At 40.1% G+C, this 15,670-nt stretch overlaps 2 protein-coding genes across 2 annotated transcripts in view; both read left to right on the top strand.

Annotated features, from left to right (window-relative positions):
• The first annotated feature begins 341 nt into the window (after positions 1-341).
• Positions 342-7,496, top strand: LOC122678205 (olfactory receptor 6K2-like). The gene is made up of 2 exons (XM_043878803.1): positions 342-749; positions 6,939-7,496. Exons 1-2 carry the CDS (start codon positions 342-344, stop codon positions 7,494-7,496), a joined length of 966 nt encoding a protein of 321 aa, XP_043734738.1.
• A 6,011-nt stretch (positions 7,497-13,507) lies between these two features.
• Positions 13,508-15,670, top strand: part of SPTA1 (spectrin alpha, erythrocytic 1) — a 67,466-nt gene continuing 65,303 nt past the window's right edge. Inside the window, exons 1-2 of the mRNA XM_043877186.1 lie at positions 13,508-13,608; positions 14,792-15,031. Of these exons, the coding sequence (XP_043733121.1) occupies positions 14,795-15,031 (237 nt within the window). The 5' untranslated portion in view covers positions 13,508-13,608; positions 14,792-14,794. The remainder of the gene's footprint in view (positions 13,609-14,791; positions 15,032-15,670) is intronic.

Here is a 15,670-nt window from a genome sequence, read left to right on the forward strand (position 1 = left end):
CTTGGCTTGTAGGTTACTGCCTCTTCCTTGACTTTTCTCAGGTTGAAGACCAGTAAGATAAGTTTTAACAAGCACTCCAAGTGATCCTGATGCCAGATAAATTTTGAGAATCATTAACCTAATCTATTGGCTGTGCTTTCTGATTGAATTTTTCCCACATTCCAATTTTAGTTGTAAGCATCTATGGAATATGGAATATTCCTTCTTCTTCTACACTCCCAAGACAGGGATTTATCCAGATGTTGGCATTTTGTAAGTGTACTTACTCTATGATGAGTAGTAGACATTGCCTAGAAAGTGTGAGTGCAGTAGGATTTGAAAACCTCATTTCTCACCTGGAGATGGAGAAAGCCAATCAAACCACTGCTCAGGAGTTTATCTTCTCTGCTTTCCCTTATTCCTGGAGAGATTCTGTCATCTGTTTTGTTCTACTGCTCTTCATTTATGCATTCATTGTTGTTGGAAATGTGGTCATCATCACAGTGGTCCAGCTGAATATTCATCTCCACACTCCCATGTACTTCTTTATCAGTGCCCTTTCTTTCCTGGAGATCTGGTATACCACAGCTACAATACCAAAGATGCTCTCTTGCCTGCTTTGTGAGAAGAGCATTTCCTTAAATGGCTGTCTTCTGCAGATGTATTTCTTCCATTCCACAGGCATCAGTGAGGTTTGTCTCTTGACAGCTATGGCCTTTGACCGCTACCTGGCCATCTGCAGCCCTCTTCATTACCCTACTATTGAGAGGGTAACAGGCAGGAAGGCCAGGGGTCTCCAAATGGAGGAAAGAGGCTGTAAGTGCCAGACATTTTTATCTCTCTTAAGCGGCAGGAAGAAACAAACCAGCGATCTGTTTTTCCTTCTCTATACAAATTTAAAAGGAGGTTTCTCTTAACATTCTGTGTTGCCATGACACCTGGTCTCACCTAAAGCTAACCACTCTCAAACTTTGAGTTAACCAATACATGCCTTTTTCGTATGGAAATGTGGTCTTAAGCTATGTTAATGAACCCCAGACTCAATCTTCAAGTTGGTTCTGCTAAACGGCCTAACTTACTTCCTCAGGTATTGTTCTCCTAATCTATGTAAACGGAACTATTTGTTGGTATTCTGCCCTTCTAAAAGATTCAAGTCAATCGTTTTATGGCCTGGGATGAATTATCTGATGCCATTCTAAATTTTATGACATTCCTTTCATTTCATTAACAGACTGTGAGTGACTATATAACATACAGCTAAAGACTAGGAGGGGGGTACTCTTTTGCCCCCTTCTGATGCCTATGTCAGAAGCTTTCCCTATCTCCTTTATACTTTAATAAAACTTTATTACACAAAAGCTCTGAGCGATCCAGCCTCGTCTCTGGCCCCGGATTGAATTCGTCTCCTCCGGAGGCCAAGAATCCCGCGTCTTATCGTTCAGCAGCAACCTTTCATCTTGGGGGCTCGTCCGGGATCCTTCAGGACAAGGTAAGGATGCTTGGAGCTCTAGTTCTTTGTTCTCCTAGCGAACACGTTTTCCGCTGTACTTTACTAACTCTATGGTGTGCTTGTGTAAATGAATGAAACGCCCTGCGCGAAGCAAGTGAGGAGCCCTGCTCTGCGGTCCCGCGGTGATCTCATAAGGCTTATGGCAAAAACCTGTCGGGGGTTTATACCGACCTGCCAATGCCAAGAGGCAACCAATGTCTCCTTCGGGAACTGACCAGAAACGGGCAAAGTGTGTGGACCGAACTCTCCTTTCTCGGTCAAACTTTTCGGTCTCTTTGACCATTTCATAACTCCTTGGGAATTAGAAGTACTAACCTTATCTATCGGATCATAGACTTTCAAGGGACTTGTGACCTATGTTGCTACTCTACTGTGGTCTAGGTCTCAAACTTGGATTGGTAGTCAGGAAGCGCCTAGCCTCGCTAGGCATGGAAAGTTCGGAAGCTAGATGGAGCTCCAACTCCCAGAGCATCTCTGAGGTTAAAGGTTACTCGGATTGGAACTGCAATGGTTTTTTCCTTTGGTAACACTGGCTCTTAGTGGACCAGAGGAGGCTCTTATACCGGTGTGGTGACGCTTGGAAGGAACATCTCAGTTTCATGTTTGTATCGGTCTTATTGCGGTCAGGAATGTACTCAGGGTTGTGCACAGGCACTCAGGTGACGAATGTGTCCCCCAGAGGTCTTAGCTTGGGAAGCATTCCGGAAGGTTACTCTGATTGCGCCCCGGGTGGCATCAGAGGCAAGCGAGGTGAAGAGCTGGACGTCAGGTAGGGATGCCATCAGGTCTACCCCTGGTGCATCCCCACCCCGTCTCGGTGGTAGAACCGGGAGGGACGAGTGTGACGCCTGCGTCGGTAAGGGACAGACTAAGTCCGACCAGGAAGGAAAAGCTTTGGTGTAACGTCTGTCTACACCCCCATCTAGAGCAGGGAGGGACGCCTCCGGTAGAAAAAATGGCGCTGGTCGCTTTTTTTTCTCTCTTACAGATGGGAGCTAACAATTCCAGCCTCACTTCTTTGAACTGTATCCTGAAAAACTGGGATAGATTTGATCCCCAGGGCTTAAAGAAGACACACCTGGTCTTCCTATGTGATACTGCATGGCCGCGGTACCCGCTGGAGGACGGCGAACGGTGGCCAGTTGGAGGGTCTCTTAAGTATAACACTGTTTCACAATTAGACCGGTTCTGTAAAAAGCAAGGAAAATGGGTAGAAGTAGCGTATGTGTTGCCCTTTTTCTCTCTGCGAAATATGCCAGACTTATGTCCTAAGGGTATAGATTTGGGTGTGAAACCTTCCGCTCCCCCCTGTCCTCCTACTTTGCCCCCATATCCGGGTCTCCAAGCTGAGGTTCAAACTGCTTTGGTCTCAGTAGAAACACAAACTGAGACTCAGACTGCTTTGGTCTCAGTGGAAACACAAACTGAGACTCAAACTGCCTCGGTCTCAGTGGAAACACAAACTGAGACTCAAACTGCTTTGGTCTCAGTGGAAACACAAACTGAGACTCAAACTGCCTCGGTCTCAGTGGGAACCCAAATTGAGATTCGAATTGCTCATGTAGAGGTCCAAACAACTCCTGTCTCAGTACGACTTCAGACTACTCTGGTTTCAGTAGAAACTCAGACCATCGAAGTAAGAGATGAGATGGAGGACAGGAGGCAAAGAGACAAAGAAAAGCAGCTTTCTCCAATCTATCCCTGGGATATGTGCAGAGCAGCCAGAGAGACTGAGGGACAGCCACTCATGCTGTTGCCTCTTCACGAAGTACCCACCGGGAGAAATTATCAGTCTATGAGAGTTAATAAGCCTTTTTCTTATCAAGAGATACAAAGAATTAAAGAGGACCTGGGAGACTATTTAGAGGACCCAGAAAAATATATTAGAGCTTTTAAAGGTGTTACTCTGCATTATGACCTCACTTGGAAGGATGTGATGTATATCTTGGGACAAACGTTGACTCCCGACTCAAAGGCTCGAGTTTTGGGGAAAGCGGTTGCTTATGGTGATGAATGGCTTGGTAATGAATCAGTGGGAAAGAGGGAGGACGAGATAACTGCCCTCCCCACTGGGAGTCAGGCGGTCCCAGCTACAGAACCAGACTGGGACTATAACACTGCTAAAGGAAGATGGGATCAGAGTCATTTTGTCAGATGTATTCTTGAAGGACTCAGACAGGCGCGTTCTAAGCCTTTAAACTATGGCAAACTGGCAGACATAGAACAGGAGGAGAAAGAAGCTCCTGGTAAATTCCTAGATAGACTGAGAGAAGCCCTTCGCAGATTCACTGAGATTGATCCCGAAAGTGAAGAAGGGAAAGTGATCTTAAAAGATAAATTTCTCACTCAGTCGGCTCCAGATATTCGCCGTAAGTTATCAAAACGGGCGTATGGACCAAATCAGTCTTTAGATAATCTGTTACAACTGGCTCAGACAGTCTATTATGGTAGGGAATATGAGGAAAAGAAAGAAAGGCAGAGAAAGACGAAGGAAAAGGCGGAAGCCCTCGCAATGGCTATGAAAACCGTTATTAAGCAGCCTGAGAAAAATGCCCAGAGGGACCCAGGTGAAAAGGGATGGGCTTGCTATTGCTGTGGAAAGGAGGGGCATCTCAAGCGGGATTGCCCTCAGGCATCTAAGCCGCCCCCGGCTCCATGTCCGGTCTGCAAGGGACCACACTGGAGGAGAGACTGCCCCCAGAGGCGTAGGTCTCAGGGGTCTGACTCTCAAGACAATCAGGACTGAAGGTGCCCGGGGGTCCCCACACAAGCTCCCGTCCTAATTACACCTGAGGAACCCCGGGTATTAATAACAGTGGGAGGCCAATCCGTCAATTTCCTTTTAGATACTGGGGCAACTTACTCCGTGCTTACTGAAGCCCCTGGCCCACTTTCTTCCCGATCCGCTTCCGTAATGGGACTGTCTGGACGAGCCAAAAGGTATTACTTCAGTTATTCTCTATCATGCAACTGGGATTCTGTGCTATTTTCACACGAGTTTCTTATCGTGCCAGAATCACCCTCACCCCTTTTGGGGAGGGATATACTGAGCAAAGTCCATGCCTCTGTTTTCATGAATATGGAGCCTTCCCTTTCTCTCCCTTTAGTTGAACAAAATGTGAATCCTAGAGTATGGGCTGATGGAAAATCTGTGGGTCGAGCACAAAATGCTATTCCTGTGGTTGTCAAGCTCAAAGACCCACACTTATTCCCACATAAGAAGCAGTATCAGAACTAAGTGATGTCATTTTATGTTTTACTTCTGCTGATCCTCAAGACAATGCCTTCCTGTCCTGGGCTCACTCCTATGCTGCATTCCACAATCGGTCTAACTGCTGGGTCTGCGGAGCACTCCCCTCTTCATCAGTGGAAGGCTTCCCGTGGTGGACATCTCCACTTCAAGGAAAGGACTTTCTCCAAGTCTGTGAATACCTTCGACAACAATCACATGTGATGCCTCTTCTTCGTCTGATGACATCTAACAACCCTAGAATGGACTGGTGCAATACTTTGTACCTTAACTATGGACATAATGTGACTTTTAATTTTGATTATACACTGTCTCAGTTTGATCACTATTTTGCTGCACATAAGACAAATAGGTCTAGATCTGATGGTTTTTTACCTGACGTTTATCAAATATGGGATGAGGTTATATGGCTAACTCCTGAAAAGGGACGTCTAATATCTACTGCCCCTATATGCTGGGAACAAGCAGAGCCATCCCCCAAAGTTAGCCAGCAACTTAATTACACTGATTGGAAACAATTGGGATTTTTGCCTCAAGAAATATGTAACGTAATCATTCCCGTGTTTTCCAATCCCAGTTCAGGACCTCCCTTTGTCTGGCCAGGCACTAATTGGGACTGGGTATCTCAGTCACGCTGGCTTGCCCCAAACGGGACTTACTGGATATGTGGCTCTTACCTATGGGCTTGGCTTCCCCCTGGCTGGATAGGGAGATGCACCCTGGGTCTAGCCTTTACTCATGGTTTTATATTTTCAGAGCTTCCAGAAAAGCCTGCTAATTTACCCCACCTTAAAACTCGGTGGGCAAGGTCTGTATTTCACTGGTATGATTATTTAGCTGCAGTGTTTGTCCCCTCTTTGGGAACTACAGATGTTATGCTACGAGTAGATGCTTTGACTAATTTTACTCAACAGGCATTACAAGATTCTCAAAAAGCTATTTCAGCTCTTAATGCTGAACAAGCACAAATTAGAAAGGTGGTTTTACAAAACAGATTGGCTTTAGATATTCTGACAGCTGCACAAGGAGGAACTTGTGCCATCATTCATACTCAATGCTGCACATATATACCTGATATGAGCACTAATGTTACTCATTTTACTAAACACATGAACAAGATGATTGGGGCCATGGATACTCCTGAAGCCTCAATTGCCTCACTTTGGGAGATGTTAACTAGTTCCCCATGGTGGAAAACTATCTTAATTACAATAATTCTGATTGTTTTGTTTTTCCTGTTTGCTCCCTGCATCTGTAACTGTGTAACTAGATTTGTTTCTAGTCGCATGAAAGCTTTTAAGTTACAAATGGTTGCTCAAACTCCTGCTATCACTGCAGCTTCTTCCGACTACTATTTGGGGCCCCTGGATCAGACATCCTCATTATGAGGATTAGGAGAATATGTTGCCTCACCAATTTAGGGACAACGCCCCTTGTCAGCTCGGAAGCAGTTATGGAATGGAAACGACGCCCCTTTTCCCTAGGCAACATAATTCTCCTAAAAGAAAAGGGGGGAATGAGAGGGTAACAGGCAGGAAGGCCAGGGGTCTCCAAATGGAGGAAAGAGGCTGTAAGTGCCAGACATTTTTATCTCTCTTAAGCGGCAGGAAGAAACAAACCAGCGATCTGTTTTTCCTTCTCTATACAAATTTAAAAGGAGGTTTCTCTTAACATTCTGTGTTGCCATGACACCTGGTCTCACCTAAAGCTAACCACTCTCAAACTTTGAGTTAACCAATACATGCCTTTTTCGTATGGAAATGTGGTCTTAAGCTATGTTAATGAACCCCAGACTCAATCTTCAAGTTGGTTCTGCTAAACGGCCTAACTTACTTCCTCAGGTATTGTTCTCCTAATCTATGTAAACGGAACTATTTGTTGGTATTCTGCCCTTCTAAAAGATTCAAGTCAATCGTTTTATGGCCTGGGATGAATTATCTGATGCCATTCTAAATTTTATGACATTCCTTTCATTTCATTAACAGACTGTGAGTGACTATATAACATACAGCTAAAGACTAGGAGGGGGGTACTCTTTTGCCCCCTTCTGATGCCTATGTCAGAAGCTTTCCCTATCTCCTTTATACTTTAATAAAACTTTATTACACAAAAGCTCTGAGCGATCCAGCCTCGTCTCTGGCCCCGGATTGAATTCGTCTCCTCCGGAGGCCAAGAATCCCGCGTCTTATCGTTCAGCAGCAACCTTTCACTATCATGACCCCAAAGCTATGTGCCTGGCTGACTTTAGGTTGCTGTGTTTGCGGTTTTGTCACACCCCTTCCTGAGATTGCCTGGATCTCCACACTGCCCTTTTGTGGCTCTAATCACCTGGAGCATATCTTCTGTGACTTCCTCCCAGTACTGCGCCTGGCCTGCACAGACACACAAGCCATCCTCATGATTCAGGTAGTGGATGTTGTCCATGCAGTGGAGATCATCACAGCTGTGATGCTCATCTTCATGTCCTACGTTGGTATCGTGGCTGTAATTCTACGTATTCGTTCCACTGAGGGCCGTCGCAAGGCCTTTTCCACATGCGTTTCCCACCTCACTGTATTTCTGCTCTTCTTTGGCAGTGTGGCTCTCATGTACCTACGCTTCTCTGCCACGTACTCCTTATTCTGGGATACAGCCATTGCTCTGGCCTTTGCAGTTGTATCCCCATTTTTCAACCCCATTATCTATAGCTTGAGGAATAAAGAGATAAAGGAAGCCATAAAAAAGCACATGAGTCAAGTGAGCATCTTTTTTTCATAAGACCAGGGACCTCAAATAAGATTTAATGTTTGGGAGTCTATATAATTGTTAGAGTCTTTTTATCCTCAACTCTCTTTCATCTGTCTTTTTCTGTCAGTCTGGTTGAAACTGGTCTCCCAAAGGTCACCAATAAACAAAATTCACTAGTAACTGAGTTCAATAGGTTTTTTTCAACCTTTATTCAATTTGACACATTTTGAATCAGACTTTGTTGATTAGGTTTTCCGCCACTCAATTTCTCCAAGATAAATTTAACTTGTGGAAATAATTGGGGTAAAAATTTAATTTTAATAGAGTCAAGACATATGATTATAAGATATGGTGACTGAGCAACCATCTTCATAAGACTAAGTTCTCTCTATGGTATTTACAATTAATATACTTGAAGAATAATCCTAATTTCTAACCGAGTGTTCATGTGTTGATAAATAGCATACTAGATGTTTTTCAGTAGGTTCAATTATGAATCCCTTGTATGATTTTTATCTTGGCAGTACTACACAATATTAATTCCATGTCTGGGTCAATAACAGGGACTAAGGCCTGCATCCAATTATAATGAGCCTATGTGCCCAGTTAGTGGAAGTTGATTTATTGAACACCAAATTAACTTCATTAATATTGATGACCACTAGAAATGAAGAGAATGGATAGGCCTCTTTTAAATTGACATAGAGAGAAGCCTCGCAAAGGAGTTGGTTGCAGTTCTGTGGTAGTTAAGGACCATGGCAAAGAATCTCAGGCCAAGAAGTTCATTGAAGAAAATTTTAAATGCAATAAATGAACAAACAAAAACCTTAACTCTAAGAAAAGTAAAGTAATATAAGTAACCTATTAATTAGCTAATCAATATTTTTTCATGATACATTGAAAAATGTAATCCTTGGTTTCACTGTAATAACATGTAAAGTACTTATTAATGAAGCAGGAATATCAATAAATATCTATTTAGTGAATAAACCAGTATCAGCATGCTGCATTCAGATTGTTCCAGCCAATTGATCTACCACATTGGACAACAGGGCTTCCTTTTTGACCTCTTCTCCCTTGGGTTTCAGGATGCTAGACTCCATTTTTTTAAATCTTACTTTGTTTGAGGGCTCTTTCTCTTGTGAATCCTTGTCTTTATACATGCTTCATAAAGGGTGATTTTCTCCAGGGCCCACACCTCAGTGGTGATGCAATAACAAAGCTGATGACTATGCAAATGTTAATAGATTTTCACTTTTCTGTAGCCCACCTACAGGAATCCTATGGTTGTCAGTCTTACTTCCCCGCTAATATGCCACAGCCATGCCCTCATCCTCACCCCTAAATCTTATGATATTCAAGAATCAGATGCAAAGACACAAGTTAAGGGAAAGGTCTTATGAGAAGAGGATAATGCTATCTAAAAGAACTCAGATAGAAAGAACTGTGAGAGAAAAGTCACAGTTTGTAGCTGGAGAGGTCTCGGTAAAGGGAAGTCAATCAGAAAATACACTTGTCATAAGAAAACAAGGAAAAAGAGAAAAAAAGGGAAACAAGAAGTGTTCCTGTATTTAAATAGTGTGTCTTTAATGTTCTATTTTTAATGTTTTTCATAAAACATGAGGAATGAAATTACAGGTTGATTGACTAATTATTTAACTATAATTTTCTAAGTGTAATTATTGTTCCAGAGTTGATATACAAAAATTCCAGAATGTGAAAGGGTTATGCAGTTTTCTTATCTGTTTTCCCTTTTTTAAGATTGTATATTATATAATCTATTTCTCAATTAAAGTTCAACTAACAATCCAGTTTAGAAAAATAAGGAGAATTTTATTTGAGCCAAACTGAGCAACATAACCAGGGAGACAGACTCTCAGAAAGCTCTGAGAACTGTTCCACCTGTTAGAGGTCAGAGGCACAGTCAGATACATCTTCAAGATAAAGGATCATGCATCAAATGACATACTGATGTTTTACATAAAGTTCAACAAGGATACATAGTCCAGGTAAGCATTTACAAACCAAGCATGAAGTCATTATGACTCTTCACAGAGTTGGGAAATAACAGTATTTATTTTAAAAGGAGTTACATTGCTAGGGGCAGAAGAAAGGAAAAGAAGTGATCTTTACTGCCCAGCAGACACTCCCATCCTTGAGAAGTTCTTTTTGATGTGTAAGGCAGGTGCACACTGCACATTAGGGAGACACAAATGGACACACAGAATTTTATGCTGAAATTTTCTTGTCATGCCTTAAAATATAAACTTTATGTCTTGCCTTAAAATATAAACTTTGCTTATCACTTTCCTGAAAAAGAAAATGAAAATGTTAGTCACGAAGTTGTGTCTGACGACTCTTTGCCACCCCGTGGACTGTAGCCTGTCAGGCTCCTTTGTCCACAGAATTCTCCAGGCAATCATACTGGAGTAAGTTTCCATTTTATACTCTAGGGGATCTTTCCAACCCAGGGATTGAACCCGAGGCTCCCGTACTTCGGGCAGATCTACCATCTACTACTTTCCTAGTCCCTCAAAATTTATGCTTGTCATTTATCTTTATCAATATCACGTATTTATCATTATAATTTATAAATTATCTATAAATTATATTATGACTATTATTGTATCATTATCATTTATCACTTATAATGACATTCATAAATGACATTTATATATGTTATATAAATGACACTTATGCCATTGTCATTTATCATTGTCTCTAAAAAATTTATATAGCTGAAACTTCCACACTTTCTCACCTTCAGTCTGCTCGTACAACAGAGACTATATTATTTCTTAAAACTTAGATATTATTGCTTTACTACTCTACTTAAAAACCTTCTAAGATTAAACACACCCTCACTCCAAATTGCAAATGTAATTTTACCAGCTAAACTGTGTATATGTGCATGCTATTCCAGTGTGTTGAATAAAAACAATTTCAAATTGAGAGAAAAGCTAAAGGAAAAGAAACAGCATACAGCAGGGTCTGATGGTCAAAATAAGGATATCATTCAGAGGGGAGATCACTGTGCTGACCTGCTAGTGGAATTTTTTACATGATTTTTTTTTTTAATTCACATTACTGAGGATTGAGCAGTGAGTTCTCTTACACTGTGTTCCACCTCACCAACCTATCTATTGTCTGATATTTGGGGAAGATTATATTAAATAAGGGCTTTCCAGGTGGTGCTAGTGATAAAGAATCTGCCTGCCAATGTAGGAGACCCCAGTTTGATTCCTAGGATGGGAGGATCCCCTGGAAAAGGGATAGGCTACCCACTCCTGTATTCATGGGCTTCCCTGGTGGCTCAGATGGTAAAAAATCCACCTGCAATGCAGGAGACCTGGGTTTGACCCCTGGGTTGGGAAGATCCACTAGAGTAGGACATGGCAACCCACTCCAGTATTCTTGCTTAGAGAATCCGCATGGCTTAGGAGCCTGGAAGGCTATAGTCCATGGGGTCACATAGAGTCAGACTTGACTGAGCAACTAAGAACAGCACAGCACAACTTTGGAGAATCTGAGGTAATAAAAGTTAAAGTGAATATTGTTCACTGCAAAGAGGTCTTTCTTTCTTTCTTTTCTTTTCTTTTTTTTGAATGATAATATTTAATATTTTAAATTTGGGAGACAAACATTGGAGGCTTCTTAAAATGAGAACTCACTCTGGAGAAACAAAAATAAAGTCTTAAAAATAAAATAATGATGACCTCTACTGCATAGGAAAACATTTTTTACATTAAAATTAGTGTATTTTTCCTTGCTGTTAAATGAGTTGAGAAAATTGAACTCTAAAATTCCACAGTAAGCATGTGAATTTTAGTGTTGCAAATTGGGGACACTTTAGAATTTGGGGATATTTGTTGGAGTTTCTCAGTCCAGGAAATGAAGATCTGATAACTGAGAAGAGACTCAGGAAAGCTGGGCACTGCTGATTAAATGAGTGTGAGAAGTACAGTTCTGCCCAGAGCTGATAACCAAGATCAAATACAACAGTTCTCAAAAGTACTCCCACCCTGTAAAACTGAGTATAAGACTTCTCTTTAATGAAGCTGTCTGTAATGAACTTAGTTTTCCCTGTAATCTCTCAGCACTCATTTATATAAAGGGCTACATGCAATTTTAAAGATTGAACATGATTCTTAACCTGCACAATGTCTCTCGTACATTCTTTACCTGAGTGTCCTGTACTCAGGGCCTCTATGTCATCAGTGCCAATAACCATTCTTTGGAAAATGTAATAGTGGCAAGAAGGTCAGAGGCCCAAGTATTAAGCTACCAGGGTTCAAGATTTTCTCATCATGCCCTTCCATCAATCCAAAGGAAACATCCTGACACTTGTACTAATACATTCCCTAAGATTTGTGTTTATGCCGTTAGCACCCAAATTTGATTTTTATATAATGAAACTATATGAAAAATAAAGTTAATAGCACACTTTCAAGAAGAGAATTTAAAGCTCTCTCAGTTTCTTTGGGTGAGATGATCCAGGGTGAATCAACTAGAAATGTAGAACCTTGGTCTACCTTAGTAGACCATGAATACTATATTATTCAAGTTGGATCTACAGGGAAATGATGTTTGACATGGATAGACCCACTGTTTTTTAGGAGGATCTGAAGCCATCCCGATCTTTTTTTTTTTTTTTTTTTTGATATGTTTACTTCACTTCTTAAAAGTTGTATAAAAGAACTATGTGTTTGGAGGATTTCTGCTTTCTTTTCTCTTCATTAAAAATAATACATACAATAAATAGTATGACTTTATCCCAAAGTTTATAATTTTGTTCCATTTTTAGATATTTTATGACTTCATTAATTTGTCAAATGTTGTTCAGTTGCTCAGTCGTGTCTGACTCTTTGAGATCCCATGTACTGCAATACACCAGGCCTCCCTGTCCTTCACTATGTCCCAGAGTTTGCTCAAACTCATGTCCATTGAATCAATGATGCCATCCAACAATCTCATCCTCTGTTGACCCCTTCTCCTCTTACCCTCAATCTTTCCCAGCACCAAGGTCTTTTCCAATGAGTCGGCTCTTCGCATCAGGTGACCAGAGTATTGGAGCTTTAGCTTCAGAATCAGTCCTTCCAATGAATATTCAGGGTTGATTTCCTCTGCATTGACTGGTTTGATCTCCTTGCAGCCCAAGGGACTCTCAGGAGTCTTCTCCAGGACCATATTTTGAAAATATCAATTTTTCAACACTCAGCCTTCATTATGGTCCAACTCTCACATCTGTACATGGCTATTGGAAAATCAAGCAAACAAACAAACATAGCTTTGACTATACAGACCTTTGTCGACAAAGTGATGGGGTATCCTAATTTCTGTTTCACAAAATGCAAATAAGCAAGCATATATCTTACTTCCTTTGGGTTTTTAAAAATCTGATTTAGCCTTATCCATAATCATTTAAATAAAAGGAACAATCTGTGAGATCAGGAATAAAATTTTCTCCCTATTTTAACAAAGTCTCTACAGCAAGAATTAGGATGTCTTGTTGCTTAAAGACTGTTTAACTTGTTGTCAAAAATCTGCAGCTGAGTTTTAATGGAGTTGGTGATTTGTATTTCTGAGAGACAGGTTGGAACAAGAACCTCTGTATGCCTTGAGTTCTTGTAATTCTGTACAGAGTATGAAGAATGGGCAACCCAGAATTCCTTCCTGATTTATAATTCTCAGAAGTGAAATTTAAAGCTAATTGAAGAAACAAAACATAATCTTAACATGGCCCTATATTACATCTATAAGTTTTTTTTCTAAGTTTTCATCTAAGAAATTTGCTTCCATTTTTTTTTTTTTTTAATAAAGTCCTGTTGAAGAACTTTGAGAGCCATAGTCCCCTCAAAGCGCTGAATCACCCAGCATCTGTGCAAGTTAGCAGCTGCCTCAGCTCAATCTGTCTCCTGAAGATAGGGTAGATTGTAGTTGGCGGGATTCTGGCCCAAGCAACAGGCTATTTTTTTTTCTTTGTCTTGCCACATGTGTAACGTTTCTCTCATCTCTATCTAAATTAGACTAAACGATTACATGTGAATTGTTTCTCTTTCTTTCTCTCTCGCTCTTTTGGATAAATTTTATTTTGGCGGGTTCTTGACCTTTAGGAAAAGCATAACACTTTCCAAAGGAAACCGTGAGTACATCTTTATTGGACAATTTGTCACCAATATAATTAGGAAAGCTGTCTCCTTTGAACTTTCTGTGCTATCTTTGACAGGATCAGCAAGAATTATTTCTTGATTCTTAAGAAGTAAAGAAGCTTAGTTTTAATTCTCTTTTTTATGAATGTATCACTTTAAACTGGCCTTGAGCTTGTGACTATACAGCACAAAATCCAGCAAAGACCTGTTTACACAGGTTTACACGGAGAACAACCTGATAACTTGGAGCAAAATAACACACAATAAATGTTTGAGTCTCCATAGAAGGATTTATTTCTGTAACCGAACTAGTAAAGGCCATCCACAGAATAACAATTATGTATAGAAGGAGACTAAAGTCTAAATCTTATATTGAATGTTTTCACAGAGGTAAACTAAGAAAAACTGTGCTTAGATAAATAAAGATGTATCCTATGGAGATTTTGTTGGATGTTGTCACAAATAAATTGGATCCCACTATTATTGGAAAATAATGCGTGATTTTATTTGATAATACAATGTTTTATACTGCAAAAGTCAATTACCAAGATGCTAATAATTTTAAATTTGTGGTAATTAGATTGTAAATGTGATAAATTTTTGATTTGTAATGCTTCTGAATAAAGAAAATAAAAAAGTAAATAGTATATTAGTTATATTTTTACATACTTTTTTTTGGACTTTGGGGTATATAATTTGTCAAAATTAATTGCAAGCCATTTTTATTTATTAAATTAGGTTTGTCATGATCTGTATATGTTAACACCTTTTAAGCTTTTGAAAGCAGTAAAATTGTATTTCTTTATATGCATCTGAAAATGTGATTTTGCTAATTTAAAGTTATTTTCACTTAGTCTAACAATGCATGTTATAGAACTTTATTGTTAATTAAATTTATTAATATGGGCAGATATTTATGTGAAAAGTTGGAAAAGTATTCTGAATGACCAAGAATTATTAGCCTAAGTTGTAGCTGTATATGGTTAAAATTATATAAATATATTACAGCCTTTCTAAAAAGAGAATTTTATGGGTATCAAGATATCTGAACATAAATCCAACATGAGTAAATGCCTTGAGACATTTAAAAAGATAGAATGTCAGAGAGAGAGAGAAAAAAACCCAGTATACTAGAGACTTGAAAACCAGCAGTAAGAGAAGCTTTTTAACTTGCAGGCTATGGAGAGTGATGGGTCAAAGGAGCTGGAGACAGCAGAAGAGATCCAGGAGAGGCGCCAGAAGGTGCTGGCTCGGTACCAGAGGTTCAAGGAACGGGTTGCTGAGAGGGGTCAGAAGCTCGAAGATTCCTATCACTACCAGGTTTTCATACGAGATGCAGATGACCATGAGAAATGGATCACGGAGAAAATGAAGATTGCAAGTGATAAAAGCTATGAAGACCCAACGAACATACAGGTTCTTCAGTTTCACTGACTTCACTGGAGTAGACTCTAAAATCTCTAGGGAGGGAAACATTTTTATAATGTAGGTGTGCATCTGGTAAACTCTAGTGAAACTTTCACTTTCACTTTTTTGTAAAGAAGTCAGGGTATCTGTTCCTGCTGTAATAGAAAGATTAGACTTTGGGAACTGTAATTCTGTCTCTAAATAGTCCATGTCTTCAACTCCTTAAGCCTCAATGTCTTATTTACACAGGGAACTCATTCTAGATAATACTTTATAAATGCAATATTGCTTTGAACCTAAAGCATGGGCAAAACACTGAGAATGCAAAGAATTCATGATGCAGTATGGAATTTCAATATTTGTGACATTAAGGATGGAATTGAAGTAAAGAGACATCAGTACTTCTGAACCAGCTTCTCTTTGCTCTCCTCAGAAAGATATGATTTAACCAGAGTTTTTCCCAGTTGGTTGTTCATGCCTCTTGTTAAGTCCAAACGAGAGGTCTCAGATAGAGAGGTTTGGTGGAAGCTCCCCCTACTACTTGTATTACAGAATAAGGCATAGTCAGGATCAGAAGAAAGGCTTGTATGCCTAAAATGCACAGAGGAAATCAGAAAGGAAGCACCTAGAACAAGAACAAAATGTTAC

Source organism: Cervus elaphus, chromosome 20 (assembly GCF_910594005.1).
Source record: "Cervus elaphus chromosome 20, mCerEla1.1, whole genome shotgun sequence".
In the NCBI taxonomy this organism is placed as follows: Eukaryota; Metazoa; Chordata; class Mammalia; order Artiodactyla; family Cervidae; genus Cervus; species Cervus elaphus.